The sequence below is a fragment of the Oryzias latipes genome, chromosome 6 (assembly GCF_002234675.1).
Source record: "Oryzias latipes chromosome 6, ASM223467v1".
NCBI lineage: Eukaryota > Metazoa > Chordata > Actinopteri > Beloniformes > Adrianichthyidae > Oryzias > Oryzias latipes.
In genome coordinates this window covers 24716020-24740231 of record NC_019864.2, presented here as the reverse complement: position 1 = coordinate 24740231, position 24212 = coordinate 24716020, and the positions used below count along the sequence as shown (strand labels likewise).

Below are 24212 nucleotides of genomic sequence, written 5' to 3'. Positions count from 1 at the left end.
TAATTGGTTTAATTCTACAGATGAGGATTTACTGAATTATTTATTCTATTAGAATAGAAAATGAACATGAGTGTAACAGATTAAAAAAGGTTGGTAAGGTAGAAGGCTGCCACGCAGGAATCCAGGGTTCCCGGAGGGGAATGAACAATGGTACTGGGGGCAGTTACCATATCAAAGGCCTTGGGCAAGACCCTTAACGCTGCTACCTCCCGAGTGCGGTTCGGCGGCCCCCAGGGGATGGGTCAAATACAGAGAAGAATTTCCCCCATTGTGGGATAAATAAAGTACCAATTATTATTATTATTATTATTATTATTATTATTATTAACTAATGCTGTGATCTCTCTGCAAGTTACAGAGAAAATGTGTGATTTTCTTTGTTAATAAAAATGACATGCAATATGGTAGGCTTTTGCACCACAAGAAATAAATGACGATTTATCGTATTTCGGGCAGATACTCGCTGCAGTGTTTTTTCAGGTAAATACCCTAGGGCGGTTCAGTTAATTAACTCACCTGCTCAGCGTCCTATTTAAGCCAGGTGCGCAGTTGTTCATTCTTTCTTACCTTCAGCGCTCATTCTTCGCCGGTCTCCGAGCCCGCGGGTCTCCTTCTCTTTCGGCGTCTTGCCGTGTTCCCCCGTCCTTGGGAAGGATGATCCCCATCTTTCTGGTGTGGGGTTTTGGTTTCGCCGCGTCTGCTCTCCTTAATTTCTCCTCCGATCCGCGGGCGGCTGACGATCCGCGGGCGGCTGCCGGCGCACAGCGCATTCGTTTCGCCGCGGTCGCGTGCATCTGCAGGGGGTGTGCTTTCCGCAATGTTCGGGATGTCCGTGCCCCCCGATCAGGAGTAGTCGGGTCTTCTCGTCTGCCGTGGTCACCCCAATTATCCACGGTGAGCGTCGCGCGGTACTTTTCCCGTGTAGTTTTCTATGGCTGCGTCTCACTTCCTGTTTACTTCGGTGACGTCACGCCCCTAAGGACCCTGGGAATTGTAGTTTTTTTTTCCGGGTCCTTCATGATGCACTTCTGATTCTTTTTCTGCTGCGTAGTTCTGCGTCGTCCGGTTGTTTTATTTTATTTATTTTTTTCAGGGGTTGTGGGGTCCTTTCTGTGGTTGTGAAGGCTGGCAGGCCTCGTTTGGACAGGTTTCTCATGCTGGCTGAATTTATCGTGGCTTTTAGCATTTGTTTTCTATTGCTGTTTTGTTCTTTGGGAGCTGTGTGTAAATCTTGATTGTCTTTAATTTGATGCTGGCTTTATTATTATGGCGGTTCTTCTGTTTGTTTTCTTCGTTGTTGTAGCTGCTGGTTAGTTGGAATGTGAATCAGTGTCTCTTGGACCCGTCTCTGCTCTATGGACATTTTCCCTTATGATTGGTCTCTCTTATGCAGCGTCTATGGCTCATTTTATTCACTCTGCGATCCTCATTCATTGCCCCCGCACGTTCTGCTCCACCTGTTTTTCCCCGCTCTGTGTACCCCAGTGGGTCATGCCCTGGCTTCAGGGACTTGCGTCGGCCGCATTAGTGAGTGTGTCAGTCTCGTCGCGGCCTCGTTTTCTCGGCTGGACAGTTAATTTGTTATTCTCTCTCTAGTTTGGTTGGAGGTTTGTGGGGGCTATGTGATGGATTCTTCCGGGGCATCGTTTTCAAGCTGCCACTAAGGGTGGCCCCTAGGAAGTGTTCAGGTTGATGTGACTTGATCTGGACCTGCTAGCGCCTCGCAGTTAATCTTCTGGGCATCAGTGGCCTGGTTCCCCATGCGCCTTCAGGATTGGTATATATTTTCTTCAGCTCCCCATGCTGTCTCCACGAATTTCCTCCGAACGCGATATAAGGCTGAGGATGACTGTCACTGATGGTCTCACTGTTCTGCCTCTATGCCTCTCAGTGGCGTCTCTTGGCCTTCAGTTGGCGCTCGAGGTGTTGGTCGGTTTACCTTTCCGTTGTCGTGGCAGTCCTCATAAAATCGACTTTATCGCCCTGTACTGGATATTTGTCGGCGATGGGTGCCCTTCATTTTGCATGTTATTGATTGTTTCTTGGTGGCCAACTTTACTCTGTATCCCTGGTCTTTTGAATCTCTGTGAAAAAACTTTATTTTCAAAATTGGGTTTCCACGTTATCTATAATGTATGGTCCTCCACCCGTCCGGATTTATTTTTCTTCTATAGATTTGGGTGGTTCATTGATGCTTGTCTCTCCCCATTATGTCATCTCTGGCTTTTGTGCAGCATGTCGTTTCTTCGAATTTTGGTTGGATATGATTCGTCAATGATTGGGCCACCTGACGTTTGCTGTAGCTTTGGTCCTATGGTCATCCGTTCATCTTGTGTTCTTGTTCTGGGTAGTTCGATCCTGGGCCACGTGTTCCTGTTCTGGATTTTCGTGTTTTGCGTTTGATCTTTCCCTCTTTATGCCTGAAGTGGTTTTGTGATACCTGTTGTGTCTTCAGGCTCCCTCCACTTGTTCTCCTGAGTCTGCGCCTTCTGGTTTGGGGGAAAAGGATTTAAGAAGAGTGGTTTGTGTTTGTCCGGCCGCCGGAATCTACAGCTCTGTTGGTTTTTAAGGGTTGTCCGGTTATTTCATCCTTGGAGATTATATTAAAGCTGATTCAATATTGAATGATAGTATTGTCATCGGTTGACTTGGTTAATGTTTAAATAACACCTTGAGCAACTTCTACCCTGACCGTAGGAAATATATCACTTGCGCTCTCAAGCTTAGTTCAAGAGTTAAATCTTGTGTCCACAAGTCAGTCTTCCATCTGCCTTGTTTAAGCAGATGACACTCTGCTAGATGCATCCCCATTTAGAGGCTTGTTATACTCCGCCTCTAAATGCTTAAGGTTCAGTCTAGCAAAAAATACTATCAAAACCTATGATCCCTCATGGCTCTCAAGTTCTCTTTTGCAGTATCCAGACGCCATTGGCTAATTAAAAATTTGAGAATCACTAATATCAAATCAAAGCATCAAATCCAGCCGAGCTGTAATCCTTTGCTACGTGGGATGTTGACCTTCCTCATCTACAAATCTCCTTGGCTACTCTTCCCATCACCTGCTCCTCGATGGCCTCCTGAAGGTGCGTCCCTCTGAAACTGTCAAAGGTTACTTTTCTCATCATTGGAGTATATAAAAATTGGTGTTAAGATTTCGTGCAGGTTATATATTTCACTATCATTTCACTGTTGGAATTTGTGATTATGGGGGTTTCTAGGGTGCGATAAATCCACAATGGGTCTTTACCTTTACTATCTACTAAATTTCACTTTCTCAGATTTGTTGTTTCTTTTTAAAAGCACTGTTATTTAATTTATCTCAATCATTTTTGAAACTGATCAGTTTCTGGGTTATTTATATATTCTTGTCAAGACTAATACTGCTTTGTTTTTATCTATGCATCGCATCCTGAGCCTGCGAACCCCTACGCCCCGATCAGCTTCTCCGTTTCCAGGAAATGATGTCACCCATGCATTCCTTGATCTGGTGCTGCAACGATGACTGCTCGACGTACCTATTGCTGCACTGAAAGTGACGGGGCGTTGGACCTCCTCTGCATTCCAATGACACTTCTGACTGAATTAATTAATCAATGTCAACCGCAGAATGAATGTAAATTCTTCGATTATAGATGTTAAAAGAAAATTATAGCCAGGTGGAAGCCTCAAAAATTTAGGTTGCTCTAAGTTGTATCATAGTTTGCGCGGTGCTCGGATCTGGTTCTTAAGCTCATTTGTTTGTAGTATGCCAATGAAGCATAGTAAATATGGGCGTTGAACTCGTTCTTAATATTGGGATGGAACCTCATTTATATGGATGTTCCTTGAGCGCTTATAATTGGTATGCCAAATGGAGAAAATTATGGCTATTAAGCTCGTTCGTGGTACTGTCGTTGGGAGCTTCGAAATAACGGATGTTACTTAAGCGCGTGTATATATAGTTGCCAAAATGGTAGAGTTTATGGTCATCAAAGTTGTTCTTAGTTTAATAGAAGTTTGAATAATGGCTGTTAAGCATGTCATACGCCATCGGAAGCTTTGGATTGGATGTTAAGTTAGTGTATCATACGGGTTGTTTGGCGGTTTAAATTATAGTTTAGCACAGCGTTTTGCGGAAGTGAGCTTACGTTCTAAGATCAGTTTATGTTGGCTCCCCTTTTATTTCTTTCCCTCTCTCTTTCAGATAGTATGTTCCTCTAGTGGTTTCCACGAACAGGAGCGACCCTACGGTCAATGGTGCCGGGTCACACATAGCAGATCCACTAGATAGCATGTCCCCTTCGTGGCGCTGTACTCGAACGGGGCGGCCCAACGGTCAATGGTGCCGGGTCACACATAGCAGATCCACTAGATAGCATGTCCCCTTCGTGGCGCTGTACTCGAACGGGGGCGGCCCAACGGTCAATGGTGCCGGGTCACACATAGCAAATCCACTAGATAGCATGTTCCCTTCGTGGCGCTGTACTCGAATGGGGGCGGCCCAACGGTCAATGGTGCCGGGTCACACATAGTAGATCCACTAGTTAGCATGTTCCCTTCGTGGCGCTGTACTCGAATGGGGGCGGCCCAAACGGTCAATGGTGCCGGGTCACACATAGCAGATCCACTAGATAGCATGTTCCCTTCGTGGCGCTGTACTCGAACGGGGGCGGCCCAAACGGTCAATGGTGCCGGGTCACACATAGCAGATCCACTAGATAGCATGTTCCCTTCGTGGCGCTGTACTCGAACGGGGGCGGCCCAAACGGTCAATGGTGCCGGGTCACACATAGCAGTCATACTGGGAAATGAAATGAAAATGGAATGCTGCCGAAAACACACCCCATTTTATTACACACTGATTTTACATTCACATTTTCTCTTCTTCTGGATGATTTTAGTGTTGGGGGTTTTGTTACCCGAAAGTTTTATGGAATTTTATGGAAGTTTTATGGAATTGAACGCCTTATGCCAAACGGAAATATGTGAATGCCAACTTAAAGAATGTGGAAAAATGTCAAATAAATATTTCTTACTGCAAGAGTTGTCTGACTGAAATGACGATTTATCGTATTTCGGGCAGATACTCGCTGCAGTGTTTTTTCAGGTAAATACCCTAGGGCGGTTCAGTTAATTAACTCACCTGCTCAGCGTCCTATTTAAGCCAGGTGCGCAGTTGTTCATTCTTTCTTACCTTCAGCGCTCATTCTTCGCCCCACCCTCCTCCCCGGCTTCCACCTGTGGGCTCCGTAAAGGGGGGTTTTGTTACCCGAAAGTTTTATGGAATTTTATGGAAGTTTTATGGAATTGAACGGAGCCTTATGCCAAACGGAAATATGTGAATGCCAACTTAAAGAATGTGGAAAAATGTCAAATAAATATTTCTTACTGCAAGAGTTGTCTGACTGAAACATTTTTATTTCTATCATGATTAATGACATGGTACTCTTGAGTCTGAAACCTTAGTGCCTTTAAGGAATATTAGATTACAGAACAAAGATGAAATGTAATCGTTTTTTTCAGACTTCAGTGTACAGTAAACCCTTGTTTATCGCGGGGGTTACGTTCCAAAAAGAACCCGTGATAGGCAAAATCCGTGAAGTAGAAAGTTAAGAAACCTCTATTTTTTTAACAATTATTATACAATTAAATACTCTGTTAAACATTGAAAAGAAAGAACAAACCATTTTACAGGCTCAAACATTTGTTTCACAAATCAAAGTACTTTAAAAACATTTTTTTTCAACAAATAACTTCTGTACTGTACTGTCAAATAATAATTTTAATCATGATCAATGTGAACAGAAGGCTTCAAATCGCGGAGATTAGCCCCACCCACCGCGACCCGAAGAATTGGATTAAACGGGAGAAAATTTAAAATGATCATGAAAAAAATACAAAGTACAAACGGACAAATAGTGGTTCAGGTGTATTTCAATGCTCTTCAGTCTGAGAAGCTGCAGTGTTTTCTCCTTCTCAAGCCCGCGGTGCAGCTGTGTTTGTTCAGGAGAAGAACATAGTGATTGACAGTTGTTGTCGCTCTTTTTCTATGGGTTTTAGAGAAACTTGAAATTGCAAGATGATTTGCATGTACGTAATTTGGAAAGCTGATTTACGTACGTGTACATATTAAACAGCAACATTATTGACGTGCAGGTAGAGAAGAAGCGGAGTGACTTTTTTAGCCAATCAGAATGCAGAACACAATGCACGATGCAAATCCGTGAAGTAGCGAAACCGTGAAAAGTAAACCGTGATATAGCAAGGGATCACTGTATATCAGTAGTGCAAAATTTCCACATCGTCTAAAGGCTTCGTCTTTATTTAAGCCAATCTCAATTCACTCCAGTATGAAATAGCTTAAATTCTCAACAGAAAGGAACATCTAGTCGGGTTTTAAAGACATTTTTCCAATGGTTACATTTAATATCTAAGCAAATCCACTGGTGGGTTTACATTCTGAACCTAACCCTATGATTTTGTGCTCAAACAAAAGTATGGCAGTGGCTCAGGTGGTTGAGCAGGTCGCCCAACAATCGAATGATTGTTCAAACTCCACTCTCCCCAGTCAAATGTCATTGTGTCCGTGCCTCCAGTGTGGCTCCACTGGTGTGTGAATGGGTCTGAATGTCCTGGTGAGGGTCAGAGGCGCTGTAGGCGTGTACTTGTCTACGGTTTACCCAAGCTATTAATGCAGCTTACCATCACCGGGTATGAATGAGGAGTGAATGAATAATGTACACATATTGTAAACTTTGAGCGTCTGGAAAGGTGCAGAAAAATCCAATCAACTATCATTATCATTATGTACACTGTAGTCAAGTCGTGAACAGTTCTCCGGGGGTTTTTACACCTCTTGGCAAAATATTTCTTTTGTCTGATAGAGACTTTCAAAGGATTTTTAGCTGTTTCTTGTTATTTTTCTATTTCTTCTTTTATGTTCACAAACTGAATTTGCAGAATCTACAATGTTTTTCCCGTAAGTCTGCTTCTGCTGTGGCATTTATGATACTACATGTTTGCTTGTTTTTGGCATTTCCTTTATATATATGCCCTTAGTTACTAAAGATTTGTTGTCAAAAAGTTTTGTATCTTTTGAAAACAATCAGTACTGCATAAAAGACAATAATTTTGTGCCATGTTTTATGCTTTAATGCTTTTTATTACATTTTCTTGTTTTTTGCTCTTTATTAATTAAGCCTGTGGTTTAGAATTTGGGTTTTTCTGCTCTGCTTCCTGTGCCATCAGGCCAGGTCAACCAGCAGTTTTGGTTTCAGCTACCGGTTAGCTCTGGATGTATTTATTCAGTGTCAATGTTTCCATCAGATCTGTTTGTCTTCACTCTTAACTTTAGTCATGATTCAAATTTCTGTCACATTTAAATTTTGCTAATTGTTAAGTTATGTTCTTTTTTCTTTGCAGAAATATCAGTTTAGCCAACTTACCTCTGCTAAAATCTTTCACCTTCACATAAAGTAATCGTGTATGTCGGTCAGTATTGATTTAGACTTAAACTGGTTTGCATTGTTCATCTCTGAACACATTCATAAAGAAGTTAAGATAATGTACAAAGATTCAAATGAAGCTGTTTGTTCTTAGTGTTGTAGCTGTACACAACTGAAGGGTGTTTATTCTCTTATTATGTGCCTTCAGACATGCTGTTACGGACCTGCAGCAAAAACAACATTGGAATACTGAGTAGGCAAAGCTCAGCGACAAGAGCAGCGAAGCTCTCTGCCATGCATTAAAACTGCCCACTGGGATGCTTCAGTACTGTAGCCATACATTTAACCCGGGGAATTGAAAGCCAGATCCATTATAAATTCTCTGGGGACGACACATTTACTGATTGTGGGCTTTATAAACTTTGCAGTGTTTCTCATTTGCGCCTTCTCTTTGGCTCGTCTGAATGAACTGTGAATACTCCAGCAGTCTGACCATGGCCCTGAACCAAATAACAGCAATAGCTCTGCAAGATTTGTCATCCTCAATCAGCTTTTTTCTCTGACTCCTTCATCCATTGGTGCTTTTTTCTTTTTTGTCTCTCTTTCTGATTCCAGGATTTTACACAGCTTATTTGTCCTCTTTCCTTCTCCAGTCTTTTCTATCTCTGCGCTCCCCTGCTGGTGCTTCTCCTTTCTTTGTAATCCCAATCAACCTCCTCTCTATCTTCAGCCTCTCCCACTTAAAGATTGTGACCTCTCCTAACAATCTTCCTCATAGGACATCATGCTAATTAAATGGAGACCTCACCCTGTGTTCAGACAGTTCTGTCACACAAAATCTTCACTATCTGGCTTTGTTCAGCTAAATACATCCCTATTGTTAATTATACCAAAATTTTTGGAGATGGGGTTTTCAGTAAAGTAATGGTTTTTTTTGTATTTTTAGATAGTGGAAAAGACTCCATGTAGATACTTCAGCACCACCCCCTAGCTTTGGGATTACAGCTATATTGACTGATCTGTGTGTGAAAAACCTGCAGATGTCACAGAGTTTAAAGCTAAAGCCAGAGGGAGGAGTTCAACTGAAAAAAAAAGACTTTCCAATAACAATCTGCTCACACTTTTCAATAGATCCTCAAAGCCTGTTGGGGGAAACGTCAAACTGCAAAGATGGAAATAAGCTGAGTGTAACCAATGATCAAAGTTTCATATGTGACTCATGGGAAATACATGTATAAGAGAGATTTCGTCACATACATTCAACATTTAGATCATACATAAACACTGGCAGTTCTACACTAACCTACTCCCTGGGCGAGCAACTCCCCCCCCCCCCCCCCCATTTAATTCATTCAATTTAAAGTACCCTTTTAAATAATATTTATACAATATTTTTTTTTTTGGGACAGATGTATTGTCTAGCTAGCAAGTTCCCCACTTTGCCCAACAATAGTTGGATAGGCTCCAGCATTCCCTTGACCCTGAACAGGACCAGGAGGGTTCAGAAAAGAGATGCATGAATGTTCTTTTTCTTGTTTGTTGAGTTCTGATATCTTTTTCTGTCAGTAACTCTTGATAATATATTCACACTTGGGTTCTGTTTTTAATTAACAAGCTGCTTTTGATCTGTCCTTATCCTCTTCCATTTTGTATAACCACATAAAATGCTAATTCCCTTCTATCTCTTCTTCCTGGAAAACCTCATTGAATAAAGGAAATGTGAAGGAAGGATTTGAAGATTTAGGGAAAGGAGATTTCTTGGATTTAGAGAATTATTCATGTCTTCATCAGTCTGTCAGATCAAACTGTGCCTTTACAAAGATCGGCACATTAGGTTAAGGAATGATGGCATGGTCAGTCTGACCGTGGTCAAAATAACGATCAAGGAACAATTGTATTTTAATTCATTTTATTGTATTTCAATAGGGGTGTAACAATTCATTTTAACAACAATTCCATTCATCTTATAATTTGTGGTTGTTGGTACAATTCATAGTTGATATCGGTACATTGGTACAAGTCATATTTAAAAAAAAATAAAAGCAGTGAGCATGGTGAGCTCCATAGTCCCGCACTATGACCCCTAACTACTAAAAAACTATACAGTGCGGGACTATTTAGTGCGCTTGATTTTAAAAGCAATTCAGACACTATGCTAACTAAATTTCTTTTTTTCTAAACGGGAAATATGACCTCAAAGAATTCCTGAAGTAAAAATCGAATCAATACGAGCATTTTACAATGGCTATTTATGAAAATACTGTGTTCTGACTACGAAAAGGTTGATTGTTTATTTAAAAAGTACATTTAAACATATTTTTTCCCCCAAAAATTGTTGAAATGAAATGCATTGTGGTCTATTTTAGCTAATCTAGTGAACATCGATGCACACTGGTTTTTCGCAGAGACCTCTGGGAGTTTGCTAGGGCACTCAATTTTGGAATTGTTGATTCGGACAGCACTACAAAATCGCGAACGCACTTTATAGCTCACAATGTAGTGAGTAGTGAAAGAATTCTGACATATTTCTATAACTCTCTGTTTGGAGGGCTAAATGTAGGGGTAGAGACTAGGGTGAAGCCGTAGGGTTAGGGGAAGAATTTAGATTTTACAGTATTCAGTGTTTTTTGCTTGTTAACATTTCACACGCTCGTTCATAATATAGCTAAAAAGTTGCATAAGAATCAAGTGCTAAAATGTCCCCCGCAGATTTATACTTGATCAAACATACTACCTCTGCTTTTGTTTTGTTCCGCACACAAACTGGACTGCAGCAGGATTTCTGCTCAGCCTCCCACTAGTACTTGTTTCTCCCCACCCATCTATCTGTTGACGGACTGCTGGAAATGGGATGTTTGCGGTTCAGCAATCTTTGAACACGAGAAAACACAGTCTCAGTCTCTGTGAACATGAAGAAAAGAAGGAGGAGAGAGAGAGAGAGACGGATATGAAAATGTCAGAAAAGGGCTATTTCTGTTTTGTGTTCAGCTCCTGCAGAGTCATCGGGTGCCGCCTCACCATCTGTTCCTGTGTTCGCACATCACTGATTTTTAAAGTCTTCAGTGGAGTGCGCATTTTAAAAAGCAATCCACCCCAGAATACTTTAACCTTCAGGGTTTGATTTCTCTTCTATCACTTGGCGGCCAGCTCATTCGCTGAAACAGCATTCCTCACTGCGATCATACAGCAGTGCCCCCTGCTGGTTTGTTTTTGAACAACCCTGTGAGCTGGTGTGACAGGACTGTCACTGCAGTTGTGCGCACACCTGTGCATGAGCTGGATCAGCCCAGCATTTTCCTGTCCAGTTTTAAGATGTCTTTACTCATTAAATCTCTGTCATTCGCTTTCATGGTCATTCAGCACTTCACTGCAATCTATCCTGACCTGTTTCCTGCTGCTTGCCTATTAAAATTCCTCTTAATTATAGAACACTCTGTTTAATTAACTTGATGGATGCAGCCAGTGTGATTCCACAGGGAGAGAAAGAGGGGAGAAGAGAAAGAAAATTAGAGACTAAGTTCGTTGGGGTGTTGCTACTGAAGACTTTTTGCTTATGTTGGATGTGGATTATGCATGAATGATGGTTTGGATACACAATAGAAGCGTATGATTTCCTTTTGGTTACATTTTGTCTGCATGCCTCACTGACCCCTTTAATTTGCTTGTTTTCATTCCGTTGAAAGATGAGATTTTTTTCTTGTCACAGTAGAAGGATTTCGCCCAGATGTTGTTATTGCATATTTTTTTGCTGAATTCCAACTTAATTGATAATTATCCTTTATTTGACTTCTACACAGAAAGTCTGAGATAGTGGATGAAAGGAAGAGAAGACAGGTTGAAGAGTGGAGGAAGAGCCCATCTCCAGCCCCCCGTCATGCTCTTCCTCAAAGCCCCAAACCTGATAAAGAGGAGCAGAGCATTGAGCTGCACCCTGTGTGTCTGGAAGAGGTAGGCAAACAAACCAGGGCTTCCCTGAGATCCCCAGCAGGCTGCTAGTAGCTTTTCCAGTGTCTGTGATACATTTGTGTCACTGTGGTGGTAAACACACATTCATGCTTCACACTTGTTCTCATCTGTCAGCCTAAAGTGTCTGAGAGCATTTATCTTATCAGAATAAATACCAATCAAACCACTTAGCCATAAAGAGAGAATTTAAGAAATTAGGAACTAAGTTTATTGAGATAAAAAAGGGGTAGTATTGTATTGTTTTTCTTTGTGTTTTCAAATGACAAAATATTTCAGTAAAAAAAAACGTGACCCCTAAACGCCAATTTGATGGAGATATGCATCAAACATCTTTAACTCCAAATGTACCTTAATTTAGCATCCATTTGAAAGCAAAACCACAAGTGAATTTTTTTTCTTAGCTGGAAATATATTCCGGCATCAAGGGAATAAAAAAAGTCATATTTTTCTTTGTTGCTGTAGGAAACTGATGACATTGATTATTTGGCTCTTAAAGGATAGAAACAGACTTTTTAATTTTTACCAATAAAACTGAAAATCAGTACTCGTGCTCATCAAAACAAACCATTTCAAAATTCTGCCACAGACATGACCCTCATTTTTCCCAGTCTTAGTGCCACCTTTAGTCAAAATATGGGAAAGCTAATGCAAAATGGATTCCGTTTTGAAGAAAACTGTCAAGTTACTTGAATGGTTTTCCTCCGAGCTCACAGGCCGACTTTAGTGTCTTAAACTTTACAACCTTTAAAAACCACACAATCATTTTTTAATTGACACAGAAGTCCATACTGGAAAACTCATTCCTGTCTTTTAAGGTTAACATAGCTTGAAAATGTATTTGTCAGAAGTTAATTAGCAAGATTGCCATCTGAACATCACGTTTGTGGAAGAGGAAATTTTGATTCATATTGTGTCACAGTTAAAGGTTCAGGATACAAAAACTTGGTTGTTGTGGTTTACTCGGGGGAAACATTTTAAAATGCAAAACTAAAAAAGCAATCTTTTTATTTTTCTCTTTCAGGTTTTTGACATACTGCCAATGTTTGGTGATTTGCAACCTGGAGACGAGCAGTTTGTCACATTCTCATTCTTCGGTCATGAGAACATCAGCAGGGAGGTGGTGGCGCAGTGCCGCGTAAAAGACGGGCCAACGTATGAAGTCCAGCTCAGGGGAGAAGCCTCAGAGATCCGATTCAGCCTGGATTCCACTTGTCTTGACTTTGGTCTGCTGGTAGGAGCCAAGGTTTACTGTATTTCCATGTTTATTCACACCAATGGGCTTTGGCATTTGTGTTTATTTAGGGATGTTAATCCCCACCTCTGAGGCCAATTCAAATCGCATCTTGATTTGCTATCATACAGTGAAGCCCTCTACTGATACTGTGGTGATTCATCTGTGCTGCTGACAATTCATTATTGATTTGACAATAAATTGACTTTGTACCAGGCAATGCGGTTTGAACGGATTATAATGGGATTTAAAACGATTCAACATATGACAAAGACTCTACAAGCTCACATCTGGTCCTTAAATGACAGCTATAACTGTGTCTGTAAATATTTTTTTTGTTCGTTTTCTTGAGACGATGACTTAATAACTCTTTATCACATGATAACAATAACAATTTTCTTAGTACAACATAACAAAAGTATAACTTGTTATCTTGCAATAAGGATCTTTGATTTGACACCAAAGTTTAATAAAGTGTTACCTTGACAAAAAGAAAAAAAAATGTAATTGCTCATTCATATGTTCTTTGTGAAATGAAGCTGGATAAATTCTTCAATACCATCCATTATCTAATGCTCTTCCAGGATTTGGGTCACATGGGAAGCAGTCACAGTTTAAAGCCCACCTCTTCTAGGCTGTCGGAGCGTGAAAACAACCTCAGACAACCTTTACAACAATCTTCCAAATTTTCCATTCATGAAGTACCTTTCTCTCTGAAAACTAATACTTATATGACCTTTGCAGATTTATGTAAAGCAAAAGCTGTTTCTCTGACAAATTTTTTTCTCTTTTTTTCGTTTAAAGTATGATAAAAGATACCTGAAGGCTTCAGAAACTGTCAGAAATCTGTTTTTATAAAAACAGTTGTCTGTGATTCTTCCTCTGAACTCTATAGAAACAGGAAGGAGGGGCGTAGAATTACTCGCATGTCATTGATTAAGTCAATTTCCCAAACAGTGAGAATAATAAAGTTTTATTATAGTTGAAAAAAAACTTGGGTTCATCTCCAATTAACAAAAAATATATAATGGTATATTCACTTCATTATGTGTTTAGCAGAATGTTGTTTTTTTTTAACTTAGAGATACTAATTTCAACATTTTAAAAATGTTTACAATTATTAGAAAAAAATGAGAAAGTGTGGAGTTTGAATGTCACTGCTTTTCTTCCCACCCTTTGGTCAAACTCATTCACCTCTTTACACATGCAAGCCATCAGGACCAGTTATCATTGATATTCAAAACAAGGACACATTGATTTCGATTAAGATGAAGCACTGATTCAGCAGAACTTTCCCTTCGACCTTCTTGTCTGTTCAGCACTCTTCTCTCTGTGCTGTCTTTCTGTCCACTGCTCCAGCTGTGGTTGCAGCCAAAGACTGAAGTAATCCATAGAGGTTAGGAGATCCTGTTAGTCTTGAAATTAACATCAAGTAGAAAAAAGTTTAAATCTTTTTTACGTTTGTCTCCACCTCAGTTATTCATCCTATTGAGCTCAGAATGCTCCAGTGGAGACAGGGATGCTGTGTAAAAGCAGACAGCAGGTGGAGTCATTTCTCTCTTCGATGTGCCTCTTTTTCCCCAGCTTTTTCACAGTGTCGGAGAAATTGGTTTTACCTTAAGGAACACCGGGAAGGTAGGCTTTGAATTCAGCTTTATAAACACTGAGACAGAAGAGGGGGAGGCTGATAAGGAGGCAAGCAAACAGATGAAAGTGCTTAAAGAAGTACAGAAACAGATAGACCTGGGGGCCCTGCAGGTCTGGCCTGGGAAGCCCCTGCTTATTCCAGCTGCGGTGAGTACCTGTAAGGGCTGTATCCCCTAAAAATGTCTGAGTAGTTTATTGATTTGAGCTTTTTTCTATCTGTTTTTGTGTCAGGGACACATTAATGCAGGCACAGAGCTGCATGTGCGTGTGCTCTACCTCCCTGGCATCCCTGAGGTGTTTCAGAAGCAGCTTCAGCTGCAAGTTGCCTTCTTGCCACCAGAGGACATCACTCTCAGGGGCATGGGAGTCTTCCCTAGGATTAGTCTGAATTTACCACGAGACTTGTGTATGTTGATGTGAACTTTGAATCAGTTAGACTGAAAACAGAAATTTAAATGTCAAATCTTTACAATGTGTGCAGAATTTGGCTTTGCATTCTTTTGCTGACAGATACATTCTTTTTTTAACAGAAAGCGAACAATGTTTTTGAGGTAGCATTTGTTTGCCTTCTTTCTTTTGTCTTTTTTAACATTTCATCAAAAATATGGCCAAAAAGCAATACTATATCATTCAACTTGATTTGTCTGGTAACATCTTTAATTAAAAGTATATCACTGACTATAATAACATCACAAACAATGGTAGCTTGGATGTTTTAGAGTGTTGTAGTTCACTTTGTAGGAGCTTGGATGGCTGATAATCTTTACAGATTTATGAGGTTAGAATGTAAACAGAAATTATAGTAAAAGATTTAAAGAACTGCACCAAGCAGTGTACAATGTGGTGGGACTCGCACATGATTTGTCTTGGTTCTAATGAATGATTGTCCATAGAAATGTATGTATCTCATGCTTTGCCTTGAAATAGTTTTTTAGAACCAGGTCTCTCATCTCCTGGAGTTTCACAACTTGTTCCTCTTATTCTTTTGCAGCTGAAGAGTGTTACAGCAACCAACTCGAGCAAGCTAAAGCAACAGTTGAGGCCGCCCGGGATGAGAACCCAGAGGCTTTTTGCACATTCACAGTCAGTACAGACAAGAAATAACATTTAATACAGAGAACCTTCCCAGACCTTTGCTGTTCTTCATTCATTTGTTGTTTATATTTTCACCACATTGCTAGTGTTTCGCTTAAAGTTGCATTAGAAAGTGGTTTAAACCAGAAGAGGTAAATGAATGAGCTAATCTTCTCTGATGTCATTTTGCTGCTTTGCAAGTGACTTCAAAACAACTTAAGAGGTGGTCCTTTTTACAGGAAGCAAAAACAGATAAAAAAAAATGTTAAACTGGCCCCAAACTTTAAACCATTTGGGAAAAAGTGTGACACATTTCTCAATTGCTCGCTGATATTTTGATGGGAACATTGTAGTTGTTTGTCTGCACAGTACTAAAACAACACACCACACATATGATTACGTTTTAAATTATGAGTTAATATGTTTTTTTTATCGGCTCACATTATTCAAATGTTAACTCTTCCTTCCCAGGTAGAGTTTTGCATCTCAACTGTTATTAATCTGAAAGGCTGCCTCTTCCTCTAATCTGTGAACGGACTCTCCACATTTTCATTTTTCCTTGACAAGATCTGTTGAGCTACTCTATTAACATGTATGTGCTTCTCTGTATTTACTCATATTGTTGTGTGCCGTCAACCTTTTCTGGGAGCGTATCCCCATAAATTTCAAAGCATTTCAAATGCCAAAATAGGCCTCAAATGCCATAAAATCTTTGCACCTAGAAAACTAACTTATGATGCCTAAATGTTTTACTGGTATTGTTTTCAAAGCCTTTTAACTGACTGTGAGAAAAATACAAAACAGAATAAAATCATCAAAAAAATTTAATTTAAGTGAATAATTTTTAAAATCAACAGGTACCTTTCTAACTAAAGAACAAGTTATTCTAACTTGTTGTTGTTGTTGTTTAAAACAAAACTTTAAAAACAATACAGATGTAGACGTTCTTCCAAGTTTTCCATCCTCATCCTGCCTCAAAAAGTTAGATTTAGCTGTAAAAGACAACATTTTTTACACATACTTTAGAAATGTTTTGCACTTTCGTCTAATTTTCATTCTCCAGGTGAACTGCTTATCTGATGTTGCAACTCTTCTGTTTTGTGCCTTTTCTTTTTTTTTTTTTTCTTTGGAGGAACGATTGTTTAGTTTCTCTTATGACTAGAGAACTCTTGACAAAATGGATGGGATGGACGGTGTTTATCTCAGATTTTTGGATGTGCTGCAAAACATAATCAAGTTAACTTTTCAGATGACCTGAAAACAGAACCCTGCAATAGCATGACCTGTATGACTGAGAATCTCCAAAAACCTCTTTCTTTTTTGTGTGTTGTTTTTGTGTCTTTTGTTCATAATGATGATGATGATAAATCATTGTAACTTTACAAAATGTTCAAACTTTCTTTATCATTTTCATTCCTAATGTTCCTCTTGGTTGTTGGCAGGATGAAGAGCTGCTTTACATGGAAATGGAGAATATCCTAATCAGAGAAAAAGCTCTCATCACATCAGAGACTCTGCTGAATCTCCACCATTCACACAGCTTCTCACCAGAGCTACACAGCCTAAGCGAGTATGTAACTGTTGAATTAAAAATCAGTTTTGGATTTTTAAAAGGTAGGGGCTCGTTTTTTTTAACTGCCTGTAAGAAATACATTTTTATTATATAAAAAAATAGTGTTAGACGTATTTTGAAATATTTCATGATCTTAAAACATTCCTCTGTGAAGAGCAGGAAGTAAAAACTCAAATAAAACTGATGTTTTAACCTGTTTTCAGGTTGGAGCTCCCAGAATACGTTTTGGATTTCGGGTTTGTCATTCCTGGCAAAGATGTCAGTCAGACTGTGAATGTCACCAATAATGGACTCATCCCAGTGTCTTTTCATGCCAACTGCAAGCGACTGACAGGAACAGGTGAAACATCCTCTCCGTTTCAATGGGAAGTATGCAGTTAGATTCAGAACTATCATAAAAAAAACTGCCCCTTTTTACATTCTACAAACTATTTTTAAATACATTGTGAGCTATTATTGTTATCAGTCGTAAAGTCATAAATCATATTCAATGAAGGAAAAAAATCTAAAGAATCTAAATTAAAACAATTTACAGACATTTATCTACACAACACACCGGAAATAGAGAAAATGAAGCCTTATTCCTTGCCATTTTAAACAAATGATGTTGCTTATTTACACTCTGAAGGTTCCACAGAGCATCTCCCATCCATTACTTCAGTTTCACACCATTTTTTCAACTACTTTTTCCTTTCAAATTTTCAAATTTTACTTTTTTTAATCTGTTGAGGTATGTGATTGTGTTGACTTCTATTCAATACTTTTCATCAATTAAATTGCATGTTAGAAAAGACAAAAGCAGAATAGACTTTATGGTCATCCATAGAGCCAAACAGAGAATATTACCTCAGTAACAGTTTTCTATTTGTACAAACATGGAGGAAACTGAGGGTAGTAATAGTTGGCTCTTGTGTTAAATTTGTAGTGTGTTCTCACCAACTCTGAAGCTTGAAGATTCTTCAGCAAAATTATCTTCATGGAAGATGGCAGCTGAGGCTTCTCAGTGCTGGAGCTGTTATCTCACATGTTTTATTGTCCTTGTTTTCGTTTTTTTGAAGGCTTTGCGGCAGATTTAAAAAAAGTGAAGGACTTGCCGTGTGGTGAGGCTGAGACTTTCTCTGTTAAATTTGACCCTCAAAGAGCCAAACTGAAGATGGGCAATGCTTGTGTTCTTCTGCCAATACAGGTAAAGCTATTTTCCTATCTGTTGTTTGTGAATTTGCCAACTTTATGCGCTGAAGGTGAAGGTGCTTGGTTTGGCAGGTCTCAGGCGGTCCAGTTGTACGGGTGCGGTTGTGCGCTGAGGTCACCATGCCAACCATCACAGTGTCTGAGAGCGCACTGCAATTTGACAGCGTTCAGTGTGGCATGTGTCAGGTGATTCAAGATTTCTACACCTTCAGTTTGTTTGTGGGGGCCTTTATCTAAACAGTATTAAAGTTTAGCATTTTAGTTCATGTTTATTTTCGAAGAATTGCATGTTTTCTGCTGATTTCCAATGACTCTGCCCGTCAGATGAAGGCCATCCAGCTGTCAAACCAGCAGGCAGTGCCTTGTCGCTGGAGAATAGCCGAGGAGGTGAAGCCAGTTAAAAAGGTGCGACACATTTTGAATCGACATGGTTTGCAGTTTTAAGCATTATTCTTCTGAGCCTTTGTGTGACACACATGTCTGTCCCGTTGTCACAGATTGACAAGTTCCTGCCCCTGAACATGCGCAGAAAAGCCATGCTGGAGCAGCAGCCTCCTCCAGCTGTGTTTGAATGTATTCCCACCTCTGGTGTGCTCCTCCCTGGTGAAAGAAGCAACGTCTTTATCAAGTTTACTCCGGACGAAGGGGTACAAACTGTTTTATGTTAGATCAGATGCTCTTAAGTAATGTGAAAATTTTTGTTTGTGCCACAATGGTTTATTGAATCAAACATATATGGCAAATATACCATTACTCAGCTCACTGCGGTGCATGCTGTATAAGAAAAAGTATTGTTAAGTTTAATTTTTTTTATTTAAGATGTGGTTGGTGCACAGAAAATGTCTTTAATAACAACAAGGATAAAGATTTAGTTTTGTCTCTTTTAGTGCTTATACAACAGGAGGCTGCAGGTCTGCGTGGATGACAGCACTCAGCGAGTGTTCATAGCAGCTCATGGTCAGGGTGAAGAACCGCAGCTCGAGTTCTGGCCGTCCGTACTGGAAATGGATCCGTGTCTTCCTTGCTTTATTGAGGCTGAAGCTGAGGTCACAGTCAGAAACCCTTGCTCCTTCCCTGTCGAGTTTTACTCCCTGGAATTCGATACTCAGTATTTAGAAGAAGAAAAGGTATATCTTAACTCTAAACTAAACTGGAGTATTGTGATCCCTTTTCTCACCTGTTTTTGCCAACATAAATAATGGAATTATGCATCCTAAAATGAAATCATTTATGTTTTAAGTTTGAAGCATTAAGCACAAATCAAATTTTGCATTGATGGTTTTTTGCCACAATTTTAATTTGAAAAGCTGAGCAAACTGAGAAAATTAACAACAAAGGTCATAAATCCATCTGTGTTTAAGCTGACATAGGAACCCAAAGTAATGAACCAAACTAGACCCTACTTTTGCTGGGTTTTCTCTTTTATTTCCATTTTTCTAAGGTCCTTCGTTTGATGAAGGAATACAATGAGAACAACCTTTTGCTGCTTCCTCCGAGGCTCCCTGAAGAAGGTCTTCCAAAAGAGCTCTTGGAATACTACAAAGAGTATTCCTCTAAGCACAGAGATAATGGTAGATTCACACGAAGGATCTTTTTGCTTGTTTTAAGGGTGCAGATAAGCAAAAAACACACTTATTTTAGTGTGTATCATAAATTGCCTCTTCCTGTGATTCACCAGAGCTAAATGTGGGTTTGGAGGTGGATGGAGCTGAAGGAGGTGCAACACAGGAGGAAGACAGGAAGTCAAAACGAAACGCTCAGACAGAGATCAGTGGCATGAGGGCCAAAGCAACTGAAACATGTAAGTAGAAGGAAGCCAACAGCTGAGAAGGCCTGACTTGGTATATTGAATTTTAGAATTTCATCCTTCTGTGCCATCAGTTTTTTCAGAATTGAGCAGAGAGGGGGGCAGTGGGAGACTGGGGGATTTGGAGAAGAGCCCTGTTTTCAGATCTATTGCTCGCCACATGGGATACAACCTGTCAACTGATGCACTGATGGCTCACAATCTCAGAGGCATTGCGGTTATTGTGTATGGAGCACCACTGACTGGTAAAAAGATTGTTTTTTTTAACAGAAAGGTTAAAAAGTTGACCAGAGGAGCAGAAGTTGATTTTAAAACTCATCTTCTTCCAGATAAAAGAAGCACAGCAGCAGGTCTGGCACACCGGTACGGTGCAGCATGCCTGAGCATCGATGATGTGGTCACAAATGCAATTCAAAGTGGAACCTCAGCTATAAGCATCACAGCACGCCAGAAATATGAGGCTGCGACTGCAAGGTGTGCTCAGAGGAGGGCTGCTCAAGTGGGTAAGAATGCCTTAGTGTGGATCCTACCAGGCCAAATCACCTGCAAGCCCCTTCTCAATCCACCTTCTCCATCCACACACTTAACTGCTGATTACTTTGCAGGCCTGATCAATCTCAAGCTTTGAGTTCTCTTCACCAAAAGGAGGAGCTCTAAAACCTTCAAACATTAGACCAGCCCCTTTAAAAAAGTCACCTTATAATTCTTATGCTTCTTGCCTCTCATACCTATTATGGTTGATTTTTTTTAGATAAAATTTGTTCTGCAGATTCTAATTTATCCTCTTTTGAGCTATAGGAAAAACATTCCAAGTGATCTTTACTATTGTAAAGGCAGCAGTAGTTCACTAGAAATTTCCCTCTGATTTATAGGCGGAACTTTTGGTGCGGCACGCACAACCCTGCCCCTACTTCTCATCATCCTTCTGTTTACACGCTCTCCCACTAGCTTACAGCCCCCCAACCTAACAGTACTGGTGCAACAAAAATGGCTAGCGATGTTGGAGCAATCCAGCTATACAGTTTTGAGCCAGATGCAAGATGTTTATGAATCTATTTGTCTTCAAGTGGATGCATCAGAATGGGGAAGAGCAGGGAGCTTGTGCCTTGCCGTAGCAGCTTATACTTCGCACCTACAAACCTTTTCCAATGGCGTTTTTTTCATCTGCTCCTGATTCACAGCAACTTGAATAAAGGAATACTCATTTTTAACTTAATTTACTCAATATATGTCCTCCATCATCAGAAAAATGGAACAAGAACACATTATAAAACCCCCAAAATGCCATTTTCTTCAAAGTGGGTTTTTATTGTTTAATCTTTTTTGTTGTCTAAAAATCACATTCAAATTTAAAAAACATTTTTGAAACACCCTCGTGGAAACCACTGCTAACTCATCAGCGACACTCAGACAGCCAAGTCTGAAAGTTGGAAAACCAACATGAGGCTAAGGTTGAAAAAAGTGATTGAAAACCTGAGCTGTTTGAAATGTTTCTCTTTCACATTCCTGTGTAAACTAACACTATGCAATAACATGCTGTTCCTCCAGCTGAAGCTGCTGATCCCAGACCTCCAGCATGTCTGGAAGCCACAGTTTCATCCTCAATTTCAGCTTCACTTGATTCTGTGGAAAATGATGCCACAGCTCAGCTGGTCACTGAAGACGCTCTCAGTGTCATCTGCATGGTATGATTTTTTGCTTTACCTACTGGGAGTCGTCAAAAAAGCAGTAAGTTGGTTCAATAAATAAAATGTGTTTATATTTGTTTTTAAGGAGGGAGAAGTGAGTCTCTGCAGGCTCCTGCCTGAACAGCTGCTTGCTGACATACTGGCTGAAAGATTTCAGGTGTTTGTCCTTGCTCTAATAAAACAACACATCTCACAGTTGTAACAATCAACCAAGACATTTCTGGATGTGTATTATTTTAACTTGACAGATTTCACACGTGTTTTGTTTACATTTGACTTATGGTTTCCTCTTCATCTCCTAATGCTGCCTTGCCGCTGTTCTGACCAAAGCGAAGAGATTGTCACCATGGAGTTGTAATTGATGGCCTTCAGTCAGTGTTCACTCACTCTGCATCTAGCACGATGCTGGTTGTTCTGAAGGCCCTCAGTAACCGCAAACACATCTATGTGGTCAATCTTTCTGACTCCTATGATGCTGTGAAGGAACGGGAGAGACAGCAAAGACAAGTCGAAGGTGAAATGTACTTAAAGTCTTTCTACCAGTCTGAGTATTTTCAGTGGGAACGTCTTAGTTAGCTTGTCCATTGTTTTCCCAGAGTTTCTGCAAAAGCAAAGAGATGAACGAGAAGAGAGGAGGCTACAGGATCTGGATGATGAGGAATATGAGGCTTTGCCAGAAGAGGACAAGGAGCGTGTTCAACAAGTACACATCAAGAGACTTCAGCAAGAGAAAGCCAGGTACTCACAGGCCACACTCGCAGGCCTGCTGCAGTGTTTGACATTTACTTTGATCAAAAATCTGTAGAGAGAAAAACATTGACCTTTTGGGTGCATTAACCTGAAGATTAAACTTCACCAATAGATCACTGCTTGTAATAAACAGCACTCTCAGCTGCAGACTTGTAAAATCAGTGGATCATGAGTTACAGCTCACAAAATGAGAAAAAAATACTATGTAATGTCGCGTTACTCAATAACAATCCTAAATGTGACTCCTGAACTGATCCTCAAGTCATTTTGAGAACTATTTAAAGATAGCTCGATTTGAATGTCTGTACTCACATGGATGTCTGTGCTGAAGGCAGCTCGAGCAACTGGCAAAAGAAAAAGAAGAAAAGAGGAAACAGGAGGAAGAGCTGCAGAGACAGAAGGAAGAAAACATGATGAAGAAGAGCAAAAAAGGGGGGAAAAAGGACAGTAAAGATTCAATACGAAAGAAAAACTTTGAAGCAGCACATGTATGTACCCGTGTGTGATAACACTCGTTCTTTAAGATAATGGTTACAGAAACAGTCATGGAATATTTTACATTTTAATTATTGTTTTCACATAATCATGAAAACTTAAAGGTAGGAGATGTTTTTTCCCCTGAGCTTTTTTATGCTAATTTAAAATCCACAAATGTATACAAAAGCATTGTTATTTTTACACACTAAATTTTAGACATTTAAAAATGTAAATTCCTATTTCAACAGACAAAAAGAACAGATTTTTTGATTTGCAAAGCTCTAAATTTATTTGTTTTTTTTAGTCTGCAGTAAGTGTGCAAAGGATGTCATCCTGCAGCAACTCTAAAGAGTCATTTACGGATGCAAGAGAGCGACATTCAAGTGAAGGTGGGAACCAGTTTTTTTTTCTAAGACATTACTTAAATATTAATGTATATTTTCCAAGCAAAAAATATGAGGGTAAATCTTTATATACTTTAGCAATTACATATGGTTACATCTGATATGTTTTTGGTCTATGCAGAGCATCAAACCAAAGATCCACATGATTTATCAAAGGGGCTGGAAGATATGAAACGTTTACAGACTCCTAAATCCACTGACAGACTGGAGATAGAAAAAGTGAGTTTGATCATATTTTAATCAAGCCTAGTTTTATTTAAGGACACCTCTACACTTAAGAAAATTTTAGTTTCTCTGAAAAATCAAGACATTGTCATCAGTCAAAATGTAAAATCAAAATAAAATAGCACATGCATAATTAATGAACAAAAACATGTTTGGATCAAATGTCATACATAATCTAATGTTTTACTGTCAGATTTCAGACACAAAGACAAAAGAAGAAGACAAAGACTTGAACCAAATCACAGAGGAAGCAGAGAAAGCGCAAACAGAACAAGGAGAGGTCAATAGAACAGAGGTCTGTGCACAAACATCTGCAACATGGCTTTAGATAAAAACCATATTCTTTGACAGTGAAATGTAAGTTTTTAATTTCAAAACCTGAGATGATCTTGTGACCTTTGAAACACTTCATAGGAACGTCTGATGGAAAAAGAACAACTGACCATAAATGAGGGGTTACACTTTTGTAAGTATCTGTGTATTTACATTTTTGCTATGTAAAAGTGCACAAAATGTCTTGCTTTACTGTCCAGTAAGATTATCCAAACTCCAAATAATTTCCAAGGAATTTTGTACGATTTATTGTAATCATAATCTAAACATCTTAATTTCTGGAAGGTAATTTAGTTTCTACTAGAGTCTCCGTTAGTTACTGGTAAAACTCCAACAAGTAACTGTAAAAAAAAAATAAAAGTCACGATAGCTTTACATTTTTGCAGGTTTTATGAACTTTTGACCTTACTGTTTCTTATAAT

At 39.6% G+C, this 24212-nt stretch overlaps 1 protein-coding gene across 2 annotated transcripts in view; it reads left to right on the top strand.

The window, feature by feature from the left end:
- The window catches only part of hydin (HYDIN, axonemal central pair apparatus protein), an 86447-nt gene that overhangs the window by 34057 nt on the left and 28178 nt on the right, over positions 1-24212 (top strand). For both annotated transcript variants that reach the window (XM_023955964.1, XM_023955965.1), the window contains exons 25-49: positions 11222-11372; positions 12412-12621; positions 14206-14415; positions 14500-14674; positions 15260-15351; positions 16785-16912; positions 17119-17255; positions 17974-18101; positions 18179-18292; positions 18431-18511; positions 18604-18753; positions 18994-19233; positions 19548-19677; positions 19785-19907; positions 19988-20158; positions 20243-20416; positions 21462-21598; positions 21687-21758; positions 21932-22115; positions 22198-22339; positions 22683-22839; positions 23133-23217; positions 23354-23451; positions 23651-23752; positions 23872-23923. In XM_023955964.1, coding sequence (XP_023811732.1) covers positions 11222-11372; positions 12412-12621; positions 14206-14415; positions 14500-14674; positions 15260-15351; positions 16785-16912; positions 17119-17255; positions 17974-18101; positions 18179-18292; positions 18431-18511; positions 18604-18753; positions 18994-19233; positions 19548-19677; positions 19785-19907; positions 19988-20158; positions 20243-20416; positions 21462-21598; positions 21687-21758; positions 21932-22115; positions 22198-22339; positions 22683-22839; positions 23133-23217; positions 23354-23451; positions 23651-23752; positions 23872-23923 — 3443 coding nt within the window. The remainder of the gene's footprint in view (positions 1-11221; positions 11373-12411; positions 12622-14205; positions 14416-14499; positions 14675-15259; positions 15352-16784; positions 16913-17118; positions 17256-17973; positions 18102-18178; positions 18293-18430; positions 18512-18603; positions 18754-18993; positions 19234-19547; positions 19678-19784; positions 19908-19987; positions 20159-20242; positions 20417-21461; positions 21599-21686; positions 21759-21931; positions 22116-22197; positions 22340-22682; positions 22840-23132; positions 23218-23353; positions 23452-23650; positions 23753-23871; positions 23924-24212) is intronic.